At 40.9% G+C, this 13,443-nt stretch overlaps 1 protein-coding gene across 1 annotated transcript; it reads left to right on the forward strand.

The window, feature by feature from the left end:
* The first annotated feature begins 7,605 nt into the window (after nucleotides 1–7,605).
* Nucleotides 7,606–10,289, forward strand: CXCR4 (C-X-C motif chemokine receptor 4). The gene is made up of 2 exons (XM_072342048.1): nucleotides 7,606–7,692; nucleotides 8,691–10,289. The coding sequence occupies exons 1-2, from the start codon at nucleotides 7,666–7,668 to the stop codon at nucleotides 9,750–9,752; spliced, it is 1,089 nt and encodes a 362-aa protein (XP_072198149.1). The 5' UTR covers nucleotides 7,606–7,665; the 3' UTR covers nucleotides 9,753–10,289.
* The last annotated feature ends 3,154 nt before the right edge of the window (nucleotides 10,290–13,443 follow it).

The following is a 13,443-nucleotide window of genomic DNA, read 5'->3' on the forward strand; positions in this document are numbered from 1 at the left end:
CTCTGCCCTGGAAGGCAGTGATACAGTTAAACCCAATGCGCAGCCTGCTTGACTGGCATTTTTTTTCCTCTTTTCTTCACTGGTACTTATTCACCTTGTCACTGTTTATGTATATGTTTGGGGAAGATTTCGTTAAATCTGTGCTGATGCACTTATGCATAACCAGGTATACTGAACCATGAACATAAATACAGACATTAGTAAATATTCACAACAGTTGATTTTCTAAATGTTTCTTCTGTGTGTGCAATCATCTGACGAGACAGTGAAAAAACAAGCTGCCCAGGGCTTCAATGCTAAGTTCCTCTTACCAAGGCAGGGAGGACGCAGCTATTTTGTGCTAAGATGCATGTACAAGCCAAATGCAATTCGGCTTGGAAAAAAAGAAGACAGGAAGAGATTTTTAATGCTCTGTATTTTTTAGGAGGCTCATCTGATTTCCTGCATGCTCCATAAGGATTCTGCCTCATCTTCAGTTGTAGAGATGATGGCTCCCCAGTTATTAATAACAGATCATAGCTGAACCACTCAGCTGTACAGATGTGATCTGGATCCAGCATTAGCAAGCTATTGTACTTCTGTCAGATCAGCCAGATATCATGTTATGTTGTCTGTAAAGGATTCATTCCAGTCATTATAAGAAATTACGTGGATGATGCCTGGTTCAGCAGCAAATTTGCTTAAAAAGAAGTTGCCTGTTCCAGTAGAAAATGAATGCAAACTAGCAAACTGAATGTTCAGCAAGACCAGTTGTGAGAGACTAGCTTTTTATCTAAGTGGTTGGAGCACTCTTGATGTAGTAAGAGATACCCTGAAATTTGGATTTACTTTCCTGTTAAATCAAAAACATAGGTTCAACATCAACAAACCGTGACACAGTTTAGTGCAGAAATAAAGGTGATAGGTGGATGGTTGGACCGGATGATCTCGGAGGTCTTTTCCAAACTTGGTGATTCTATGCTTCTATGATCCCAATCCTTTTTTCCCCCTTTTTTCCTGCTGCTTTTATAGAGATCAGTCCTTTAATGGCAGGAAAGAAATCACACTGTATGATCACATCAGATCTGGATGAAGATTAGGCCCCAAATTTTACCAGATGTTCAAAAGGGCATCACCATCATTGGCAGAAAACTCCAGGAGTTCCACAACAATACAACTACTTAAATTCCACACAATTTTACTTTCTGCAAAGAAGAAATATCACACTTCAAAATCCAACATCTGCTCCAAATAATAAGGGTGCAATATCATGCTTATTTCACTGTCAGTTAATAAGCAGAGAAAGGAATATAGCTGTCAACATCCTTATATTTTTGACAATGAATACAGCAGGCTGTACATGTGCATTTACTTAAGTACTTCAGCAAGGGCTATATGTGGAGGGCTTTCACTCTGCAGTGCTGAAAATTTGCCAGAATTTAATAGAGATGTTTGGATTGTTTCAGAAAAGTTTAACCATATTTTTCAACAGACACAGAAATCACAGATGGTTACTGAGTACATGGCATTGATTTTGCTAGCAAAGGAGGAAACACTGACTTGGAAACATAAGCCCAGTCTCACTCCTGCACCTCCTTCTAGAAAAAAAGATTGGATCTCAAAGGATTTCCAGTGACAGCATATGGCAAACCTGACTTCCAGCTGAACAGAAATGTTTGGAATTCTAAAGTGAATTTGCATGGAAATAGTAGGAGGACAGATCCAATGGAAAGAAACACTGGGAAAGCACATGGCTGGATTTGGCTGATCTCCCTGATGCTGAACAACAGATTCAGCCACCAGCCCTGCGAGGAAACACAGATGGGAATAATCCCTGGCACACAGATTCAAAAGCAAGTATCCAAGCTGGGGCTCAGCACCCACATGCACTTTTCCTTCAAGGTTGCTGCAATCAAACTAAATCATTTGTGAGCTTCTGGCTGTAAAACTGTGCCAAACAGGAAGAGTTGCTGCTCCTAATTCTGCTTTCAGTGCCACTTTTCAGATGCAAAACAACTGGGCAAAGGAGATAAACTCAGAATCTCAAAACACATGGAAAATGAATAGCCACTATCACTTTCAAAGAAAGAATTAAAATAGATGTGTGGAAATGGTAAAGAAAACACAGCACATACTAGTAAACTTCACTACATCCCAAGTACAGTTCCAGAGACACTGTTTCAAGAAAAGATTGATCAAAAGTCAGGATGGAAAAAGAACATCAGCACACTATTTCTAGTGTGTACAGCAAACAAGTATATGCAAACATGAGAAGATGTATTTTGATTCATCTACCTCTGGGCACTGCTAGTAGACACTGACGTGGTCTGATAGACCTAATTTGAGTCACAGTCAGGTTGGAAAGTGCATCTGGGTGCAAAGCTGGATCGTGATGCCCAGGGCCCCGCTCACTTGGTGCGTCCCCAAGCTACTGTGTGCAGTTTATAGTGGAAGGAGAGGCTCTGTGCAGATATAACTGCACCTGAAAGCTCTGTACGAGGAAATCACATTATGATACTGCATACATGTATATATGAATACCTGAGCTAGATTTTCAGATTATATATTACACACATTATTTTCTGACTATAAACACTTTTAAGACGGGGATTTAACATGCTCTCAGCAAGCATCAACATAAGCAAAACTGAACTGTGTGCAGGTTTTCAGCAGAACTTTCCAGCATAAAAAAACATTACAAGAACCACATCTCATAGCTAAACAGAAAAGGATCTGAATGCAAGGAAAGCCCAAATCCTACTTGATTATAGCAAAGAAATGACTTGTCATACAGTTAGGCAGGATTCACTTTGTTTTCATAATTCTGATCCAACCACTATCCTGGAAAAAAAAATCACTATAATATGACTCAAGAAGTGTTCTGCTACACCATCATCAAAGATAAAACCTTCAGCTTCAGTGATATGTAAATGAAGACATGTTTGTAAAAAGGATTAACAAAGTTGTTCAAAGCAACTTTTTAGTCTACTCTGCTTCCAAACAAACAATAAACTATCCAGATGCAGTGAGATTTGCTAACCCATAAACATCGCCAAATGGAGGAGGAAGATCAGAACCTTAATGAGTTTGGTCCCCTTTGAATTTCAGCTGATCAGTGGCACCAATAATTTTGACAGGCTCTAAAATAAGCACTTTCTCTCTTCAAAGCACCTCACAGACATCAACCAATTAATCCCTATAGCTCTCCTCTGAGGTAGGTAAGTAGGTATTGTTATCCCCATTTTACAGTTGGGTGAACACAGTCAGAAGGGTAAGTGATTTGCTGGAGGCGGGTGATGGAGGTGGGATTAAAACACAGGAGTGACTGTGATTCCTTTCAGAGGACAGCACTTTTTTTTGCTTCTCTGGTGACTTTGCTGTGCTGTCTTTGGACATTTTGGCCTCATGGCAATACTTGAAAGAAACAAAATAAATATTCCTTGTTAAAAGCAAGGAACTGTAAAGAAATCTGTCTTCTATGCCAGTGTACATTAACGCTTCTGGCACCTTTTACTAATGCAAGTTTTCTCCTTTAATTTTTTCTAATATTCAAGCATCGTTTCTTCCACACAAAGGCTTCTTCCATGGTAACAGAACATACTACCAATAGAGTGGTACATCCTGACTTTATTTTGTCGTTTTTGCTTTCAGATGAGCGGCAGCCTGCCCAGAGGGTGCATGGATGTCCTCTTTCCAGGATCAGGGCAACAGTTGGTGGGCTTGCTGCACAGAGGCACAGGCAGGAGGATGCGGAGAAATGGAGACAGGGAGCTCTGAGAACTGAGAGCCATTAGCTGAAATCCAACTCCAATGAGCCCTTGGTGACTGTTGTAACAGGCGTAAGATTGATCCATTTCCCACTTCAGCAGAAGGATCAAATGAAAAACAACAGTGGATATCCTTTTCCTCTATATGTATACAACTTCAGGCCACTTGAAGACCCATTTGTCACAAAGTCAATCTGGTATATGTTGAGAAACACCTGAGTATTATAAGCAAAGCACTTTTCATTTAGTGGCCAGCAAGCCCACAATATCAGATCTCTGGAGTATTTTTAGACCAGAACAACCCACTAATCAAAGCTAGTACCTCGTGAATCCTCAGCATGTTTTCTGCTATTCACTCAAAAGACATGCTTTCAGAAGCCTTACAGTACAGACAGTGACCTGTACAGAGAAAATCTGTGAAACATTAATCACTCCTTACTACACAGTACAGTTATTTCAGCCATGTCTCTGGTTTTGCATTTTTAAGACACAGTCATCTGTGTGTTTTGAAAGGATAATTCAATCTTTTAAATTTTATTAATATATCACTGTCATTATTACACTTTGGTGGCATTTATCTATTATATAAATCAAGGAGACTATTTCCTTTGTGTTAGGTGTCACCAAAAGACAATGGTGCCATCAAATTTTTAGTAGCTGGAAGTTTGCTTTGCTAAAGACAGTTGCAAAGCCTTAAAATTAACCAAGTCCTGCAATTCATTTTTCTGCTTCTATGGATACTGGATTTAGGGATGCAGAGAGTATTTTCCCCACTGGAAACAAACATTTTTGCTTTTACATGAGCAGCACTTCTGTTTCTTTCTAGAAGACAAAAAGTAGGTTAATGATTCACAGCTTGGGAAATTGTTCAGTTGGCTTAATAGTGCAAGAACATGTAACACTTTTGTACCTCAGAGGGCACATTTTCTGAAACAAAAATATATATTGCATGGATTAGAAGTGTCTGATTTTCACAGTAATTCTGCAACCAGAAAAACATGTAATGCAAAACAAGCTTGAAAATTGCTATTTGTTAACTGCATCTTAAGAAGATTTGTAGCTAGCTCTTCAAATTACATGCTCTGCAGAAACAATCCCCTTCTCTTATCACTTTGGAAATCATTAACTTGCCCCCAATGGTCCTCTGCGCAACAAAGGAAGTTTTCTCCTATCTGTTCAGATAAGAGAAACAAAAGGGTTTGTAGATAAGAAAAATAGCTGTGTGAATGCTAGCTTCAGAGGACCTTCATCCAAACACGTTCCAGTGACATCTCATCAATCCCCAAATTTACCACTACTCAGCACTACTGTGCTTCACTGCTGAGCCGTGGAACAGGGTTATTCCACACTTCTGAATTTCTTCTTATCTATGAATTCAAATAACAGTCTGGGTCACAGTCTCCTACCCTACTAATCAATTAAATCAATTGTCAGGCAATATCCTTTCCTGATATGGGCCTATCTGCGCAGCAAAACCAAGGTGTGAATGTAACACTTCCCTACATACATTGTAACTACACCTTCAGTTCTGTGCATTGATACCTCACACTCTGGGTTACCCACCCCAGTAAGCAGCCAACCAGTCTTCAAATTTCTTGAATTGTTCTAGAGATTATGCACTATTTTTGTTGCGTTTGCTATCTGCAACTGTTGACCACAAGTCATCTGCACACTGGCATATTTTAATGTTCCACACTGCATACACACAGGAGTTAAGTAACCTCCTGAGGTGAGAATACCTTCTCCTCAACAGTACATCTGCCACCACGTGAATTTCTGGCAAGCTGGATCTATTCTTCTCCCCTGTGTGCAGCTCCATGTCCTGACCTATTCTTTAAGTACCCATTCAAAATAATTACTGAAAAACAGGTTCATGTTTTCAGGTTCAGCAAGAGGCAAGTCTGCCAAAAAGCAGCCCTTTGCAGAGAGAACTGCACAGCAATTCTTGATGCCATCAGCTGGGTATCCTCCACAGATGAAAAGTGAAAGATGATTATACAGAACTGATCCTACCCAGCCTTATATAAAAAATCCCTGTCTCATTTTATGGCCTGTTTATCTGACTGGTCATCTAACCTTGGGCAGATTTATTGTGACAAGTATTTTCAGATTTGTATGTCTGGAAAGTAGTGAACACGTCATGGGTTCTATGGACAATAAGGAACAAATAGCAACAATTTTAATTTCCCTACATGATTTCAGAAGAGTAGAAAAAGCCATAAAGTATTGCTAACTTTAGTATTGTAAAACGTGGATTCAGTAGAAGATGTTTCAAGAGTTCTGCCATGGTGTCCCTCTAAAAATTTTCCAGACATAAACTCAAAGTGGACTATATTGAATTTTCTGAGCAAAGTTCTGTGTTATCATCAATAAGCATTTGCCTTTAAAGCAACTTACATGTGATACTCCAGAGTTTCTAACAAAATATGAATGACTATTGAATTATGATGCAGTTAAAGTCCTCAATGACATTATGGGTCAGACCTTTTTTAACAAAAAGAATGATAAGCAGTGTTACTAATCAATCACAAGCATGAGAGTACATAAAAAGTTAGAGAGTTGTTAGGGGACTGGTAGGAGAGTAACTCTTGCCAAATACCCAGAAATATTCCTTACATCTAAAGTTTGCAGTCGACTCAAGAGCGTGTAAACTGGCAATAGGGGCCTTTAAGAATAAAACTTTTGACGAACTTTCACTTTATTCATCCCCTGAGACTGCAAGAGTGATCTGAGCATATGCCATTACATTAGGAATGCTCCTCTCCCTTCTCTGCATTCCAAATCCCAACTACAAAGTGTAAATCTGCATAGCTGAATCAGTTATTCCCAATATAATTACTCAGGACGATGTGAGTTGTGAAATCATGGGAAGAAAGAAAACTCCAACTAAAACCAGCGCAATCTTTTCTGAAAATTAGTTTGCTTGCATGATTTACAACAGTTCTGAGACCCTAGAGATATCTGTGAAGGGAATTCATTATTGTCTTTTACTGTCCTTTATATTAGAGTTAGATTTTCCTTGCAAACCAATTTTATGAAAGCTATTTTTACTCTATATGCACAATTTAAGGTTTTTCTCTCATTTTTTTCGTCTATCCGGCTTGTGGAAAGAGACCATTATGAAAGATGCACAGCAGCTTTCACTTTTTCCCAGCCTTGAGATTAAGGAGGAAGATGAGCAGGGTTCTGATGTTAGTGGGCAAATAAAGTACTTGATGTTTAGTGTTTTTAGATCACAGGACATTAGGCATGCATATCTATAAGTTTAAATGAAGCTGGCAGCACTGTTATTATGACAACGTTTCATTTTCTTCCTGTTTTCTACCAGTTCCTTGTGGGTCCCTTCCAACCCGGGCCGTCCTGTGATTCTGTGCGTGACTGTAACGTCCCGAGCTTTTGGGACACCGACCAACCATGTCATTCCACACACACTGCCGAAGCATCTGCATCTCCGGATGCCAAACTGGACGAGTCCGGAACAACCTGCATCCCGCAAAAGGATTGCAGAACCCCCCAGCAAGAGCCATCCCTTTGCTCCTTGCCTCTCCCTACACACTTCAGCAGGGACGAGAAACAGCTCCACGCCGCGTACACGTCGCAAGGCGTGCAGGACCTCTCCTCCCCGCCTCTCACGACCCCCGGGCCAGCGGTTCCCCTTGGGTAGCAGCTCCGGGTCCCTCCCACGGGACGCCTCGAGGCGGGGGCAGCCGTGCCCGGCGCCGCAGACAAAGGGCGCCCGAGGCGCGGTCAGAGCCGGTCCCGCGGTGCCACCCGGCGGGGCGGAGCCGGGCGGGGCTGCCCGGGGTGGGGGGGGACGGGACTATAAAGAGCCGCGTCCCGGGTAGGAGCGGGGCTGTGCGCTCGGTGCAGCTGCGCTGGTGGCGCTTGGGCGGCCCGGATCTACTCGGTGGCTCAGAGTATGGACAGCAGCATGGACGGCTTGGATGTAAGTGTAGAGGGGAAGCGGGGCGCTAGCACTAAATCCGCGCTGGCCCGCGTGCGCGCTGTTCGCAAACGGAGTTGCGTCGGGAGGTTGGAGCCGCGTCCCGCCGCCGCTCCGTCCGGGCTGAGCGGGAGACCAGGGAGATGATGCGTCCCACGGAGCGGCGGGGTCTGCAGCCACCCCCGGAGCCTGCGGGGCGCCCCGGGTGCGTCGGGCCAGGGCTTTGCGGCGTGCGTGGTGTGAGGCTGAACTCGCAGAACACGAGGGGTTGCGCGTAGCCAGGTGGCACTCGCCCGCATGCATCGCTTTTCAGCGCGCTGCCCCGAACCGTTGGTGGTTTCCTGATGCGCTTTCATGCCCTCACCAGAATTTCGCTTCCCCTTTCTACCACTGCCTCAACTCGCGGCGGCTCCCCGGCCCCGGGCGGGAACAAAGGGCGGCGGTGAGATGCCCGCTCGCTGCCCTCGGGGCTGCCGCTCCCCGGCTCTTGTCCCGTCGTCGAGCTGTCAGTCACTTTTTTTCTCGGGGGGAATCCTTGATATCATCCTTCATTACATCAGCCGAGGGCATCCTTTCTTTCTCCATGACCCCATCCCCTTAATGAGAAGGAGCTTCGGAGCTGCAGAATTACCGAGGGTGATTCTTTTAAGTCTGTGCGTGTCGTACATCTGGCTTTGTGAATTTGTAGCATGTATCCCATTAGAGCACTGAAGTCTCCTGAAGAAGCACGGGGGTATTTCTGAAAGTAAGCGTCATTCTTTTCTCCCGTCCTCAGTTACACGATCCTACTCTTCAGAGAAACACGAAGGAAGTTTTTCCTTGTCCAGTTTTTGCTGTGTATAGCCAGTGAAATAGAAATTGTATATAAATAGCATTTTTCTGTCTGGGTTTCAAAAAGTTTGCCTGTCAGTGATGGTGAAGACTTGTTGGGACTCTCAGCATATATAGTGAGCTGTTGTAAAAAGCCGACGTCTAATTTTTTTTTTTACTTATTTTTTTAGCTGTCTTCTGGCATACTCATTGAATTTGCTGACAATGGCTCAGAGGAGATTGGCTCAGCTGACTATGGAGACTATGGAGAGCCGTGCTTTCAGCATGAAAACGCTGATTTCAACCGGATCTTCTTGCCAACTATCTACTCCATCATCTTCCTAACAGGAATAATCGGGAATGGATTGGTTATCATTGTCATGGGCTACCAGAAGAAGCAAAGAAGCATGACTGATAAATACAGGCTGCACCTCTCTGTTGCTGACCTCCTCTTTGTCATCACCTTGCCGTTCTGGTCTGTGGATGCAGCCATAAGCTGGTACTTTGGCAATGTCCTGTGTAAGGCAGTTCACGTCATTTACACAGTCAACCTCTATAGCAGTGTCTTGATTTTGGCTTTCATAAGTTTAGATCGTTACCTGGCAATAGTCCATGCCACCAACAGTCAGCGACCCCGAAAGCTGTTGGCTGAGAAGATTGTGTATGTGGGTGTCTGGCTGCCAGCTGTGCTTCTGACAGTGCCTGACATCATTTTTGCCAGTACGAGTGAAGTAGAAGGACGGTACCTTTGTGATCGCATGTACCCTCATGACAACTGGCTGATTTCTTTCAGATTCCAGCATATCTTGGTCGGACTTGTCTTGCCTGGTCTAATAATCCTGACTTGCTATTGTATTATCATATCTAAGCTGTCACATTCAAAAGGCCACCAGAAGCGCAAAGCCTTGAAGACAACAGTTATCCTCATCCTTACCTTCTTTGCCTGCTGGCTGCCATATTACATTGGCATCAGCATAGACACGTTCATCTTGCTTGGAGTCATCAGACATCGCTGCAGCTTGGACACAATCGTGCACAAATGGATCTCTATCACAGAAGCCCTTGCGTTCTTCCATTGCTGCCTCAATCCAATTCTTTACGCCTTCCTGGGTGCCAAATTCAAAACATCAGCACAGAATGCCTTGACATCTGTGAGCAGAGGATCAAGCCTCAAGATTCTTTCAAAAAGCAAACGTGGGGGACATTCTTCTGTTTCTACAGAGTCAGAGTCTTCAAGTTTCCATTCCAGCTAACACTTCCCCTTGCCATCCCTTCATAAACAGACACTTTAAAAGTTGCTCAAGATTTCAGAAAAACAAGACTGACGATAATGTACAGATTTATTTTACAGTTGGAATTTTTTATTGCTTCTTTTAGTCTTTGTGAACTTTAATTGACTTATTTATATAAAACTTTTGTATTGATAAACTGTCTAGGCAGGTCCTGTGGACAAGTGGTTAGTTCACAAAAGCTTGAGTGTTTGTATAGGTATGTGAACTAAACACCTGGATTGTAGCAAGTGACTGTTAAATGATTAGAAAATATTTCTCTGTTTATATGTAAATGTTTTCAATGTTGTTAAATCCTTAAATATTGGCTGGGTATTTTTGCCTTACTAGATGTTTGGTTTACAATTGCTTAACCGCTGTAGAAATGGCACTTATAACTAAAGCTGCCTCTGTTACATGTTAGGGCTTGTTTTTGTTGGTTTTTTTTTTTCCATTATCAGTAATTGATGGTTGGGCATTTTTTTTGTTGTTGTTGTTCAAGGTAAATAAAAAAATGTGACAAAAAGTTATTTTGAGTGGTATTTTTATTTCTGTTTAAATGTTTTCATCAATGCTTATTGTGCTTTGAGAATTCAAAGTAAATTCTCTTTGAAAGCTGCATAGCTTCTAAATGAATGGGGGGAAAATGAGTTTCACTACATACTGATTATTTAGTTGACAGCTGTGAGTTCCAGAGTACTTTTTTCCACCAGACTACATTTACTCCAGTTAGCATTATCTTCAGAGTGACTGAAATGATATTTCAAGCAGAGTTTTCTGAGGGCAAAATATCCATGAATGAAAACCAATCTGCTCAAGCAATTGTGGTTTATAGCCTCTGAAGTGTCAAAATAAGACTACTGCATATCACTAATCTTCATGCCATGCATATAAAATCCAGTACTATGCTTCTGCCTTGTGCTGTTGTAAACTCAGTTTAGAAGTGCTGCTCTGCTACACAGAAGGCTCAATTCCCGGGAGTTGGACTCGATGATCTCTAAGGTCCCTTCCAACTTGCACGATACTGTGATACTGTGATACATGCTAACAGTGATCAAAAGAAAGTTGAACCCAAATTGTAGTATCTGACATAGTGTTTGAGCTAGAAATAAATGTTTTAGGTTATCTCCACTGTGGAAAGTGTCTTTTCCTTAGGAAGCTTTCCTTGTCCCAACTACATCCAAGTTTTAAAAACCTGAATATGTAACAATGTTTAAAGATATCTTTTAGGGGCAAACCAGCCTGATGATAGATAAGTAAGATTAGTTATTGGAAATGGTAAGTTAGTCAGATCTTCATGTTAGCAGAGTGCATACAAAAGTAAAGAATATGCTGGAAGAATGAGCTACTGAGAATATTCATATGTTCTTACACTGAAAACAAAACTGTCACTTATCTAAGTAGCTAACAGTTGGGCAGTTATCTGAAAAGCAAAAAAATAACTATGCCTACTAGTCACACAAATGAGCAGCATGGGCATTTCAATGATGTTATTCTGGTGTGTATTTTGGAGGAACATAATGTCTCAATATGTTAAACTATATCTTAAACTGTAGGATTAAATTTAGATCTTTCCACAAATTTGAGACTTTTCTGTATTTGGCTCCCCTGCCCTTCAGTCAGGAAGCTGCAGTATTTTGACTGCATCCTGTATGCTTGCAGTGACAGGTAGTCATCTCATTTGCATTGAGCTGACTCAGTTTGCTGAACCAGCACAAAACTAATCTGGCAGAAAAAAGTAAACTCTTGCACTTAAGTGAATTGAAACAGCTCAACAAGGTGCCCAGCATGCACTAGAAAAGGGCAGGACTCTAACCTGAAGCTAGGTACACCGAGAGAAAAGTGAGTGAAAAAGAAGAGGAAGCAGGCTCATTGTTCAGTAACTAAATTTCAATCAATCATTTCAACTCTGATGTGTAACTTCACTCTGTAACATAAACTAACAACAGAAAAAGGTGCCTTCTCGAGAAAGAAAATGTCTTGCTTTCACCAGATTTGCCCTCACAGAGTTGAGAAATGAGGAAAACATGACATAGGAACAGAACTTCTCAAATGGTTTGTTTTTGTTGTTCATTTGTGTGTTTTCTTAGTTTCGTGAGCATTTCCCCATGAAGAATTTGTTGTTCTAACTGATTCTGATTTCCACCCCAACCCAATCAATCACTGTGACTTAATTACACTTATAAAATACTCATTGGCTATCAACACTTTGCTGCTTATTTGTTGAGGAAATGCTTAAAGACCTCTAGCATTAACTTTGATTATTTCTATTATACTTCACAGTCAGCCAACTGTTACCTCTAGTGGAGAGCAAGCAGGACAGAGGGTACAAGGCAGTCCATGTTACTGCCAAAGACCACTGAAAGGGCATTTTATACAAACAACAAAGCATTTGTGTAGAAAATAAATTAGTGAAATTAAAACATAACTCGTGCCCCATAGGGATGAGACCTACATTAGTTTTATAAAACCACCGTTGTTCTCAGTAAAATTAGTGGAACTATGGGCAGAAGGAAATCTTTATAAAGATTGTTGGGTTTGGGTCCAGCACAGAAAATGAGTCAAAAGCTGCATATACTTATTTTTAAATGACTATATATATAGATAAATATGGATATATTCGTAGTGTTAACTGAGAGGATTAAAATGTGGGGTTAGAACAAGATGACCTTTGAAGCCCCTTCCAACCCACCCTGTTGTACCATTCTATGAAAAAATTGCAAATTACACAAAGTTGTCAAGAGAAAACATAACAAGCAACAATTAAAAAAAAATAATAATCCAATTATGTCCTTTTACCTCTGATTCTATAGCAGGAAAATTTCACTGAAAGCCACTGATGTGCAGCAAATATACCATGCTGGTAAAAAAAGTATTTATTGCCTTTTAAAGCAAAATTACCTTTAAGAGGATTTTTGATGGGGCTTCAACTCTTTTTACTTCTTTGTGAATCAAAAGCAGTTCTGATAAATGCATTGCTCAAAGTCTACATTCAGTCACAAAGGTGAATAGGCCTAATTATGTCATTTATTGGACAAGTTCACACAAGCAGAATGTTCCAAAGTTTTCAAAGAGATTTTCCAAGTATTTTTTCCATTTTTTCCTTTTTAGTATATCAAATAACCATAGTGACTTATTCTTTTAAACGTACACTATGCATAGTCTCAGTGCTTCACTGGTATAAAATAATACCACAACTAATCTTAAATATGCAACTCAAGATATAGAAAATAGACATGATTATAAATGAGAACTCATTACAAACCAATTAAAATGCTTTTGCAACTTTAAAAAGTTATGAAGTAATTAAAAAAGAAAAACATTATTTACAAAGACATCATAATGTATTTATACAAAGACTCCTGCAGAATTCAGATTTTGTCTGCTATGGTTGATGCGATGCCAAGAGGAATGCTCGGACTAAAACACGGATATTCACCTAATACTATAATGCATGCCTTGTAAGTGCTTAAGATTAGTCAGAAATCCTTTGGATCAGGCAAGTCTAAACCACAAACAGAACATGTATGTGAACTGACTTTTACTTCACCTGAAATGCTGTTTGGAAACAAAATTAGACTATATAAAACAGTGGAATGGGGTAAAGTGTAAACTTTACCCCTTTATTTGAATGGTGTATTTTCACTCCTCCTAATCAGACTGTACAGAGCCCACC

Source organism: Excalfactoria chinensis, chromosome 7, assembly GCF_039878825.1.
Source record: "Excalfactoria chinensis isolate bCotChi1 chromosome 7, bCotChi1.hap2, whole genome shotgun sequence".
Lineage (NCBI taxonomy): Eukaryota > Metazoa > Chordata > Aves > Galliformes > Phasianidae > Excalfactoria > Excalfactoria chinensis.

Coding starts and splice junctions, on each gene's coding strand:
- CXCR4 (XM_072342048.1), top strand. CDS start 7,666: ATGGACAGCAGCATGGACGGCTTGGAT. Junction 7,693..8,690: donor GCAGCATGGACGGCTTGGAT/GTAAGTGTAGAG, acceptor TTATTTTTTTAG/CTGTCTTCTGGCATACTCAT.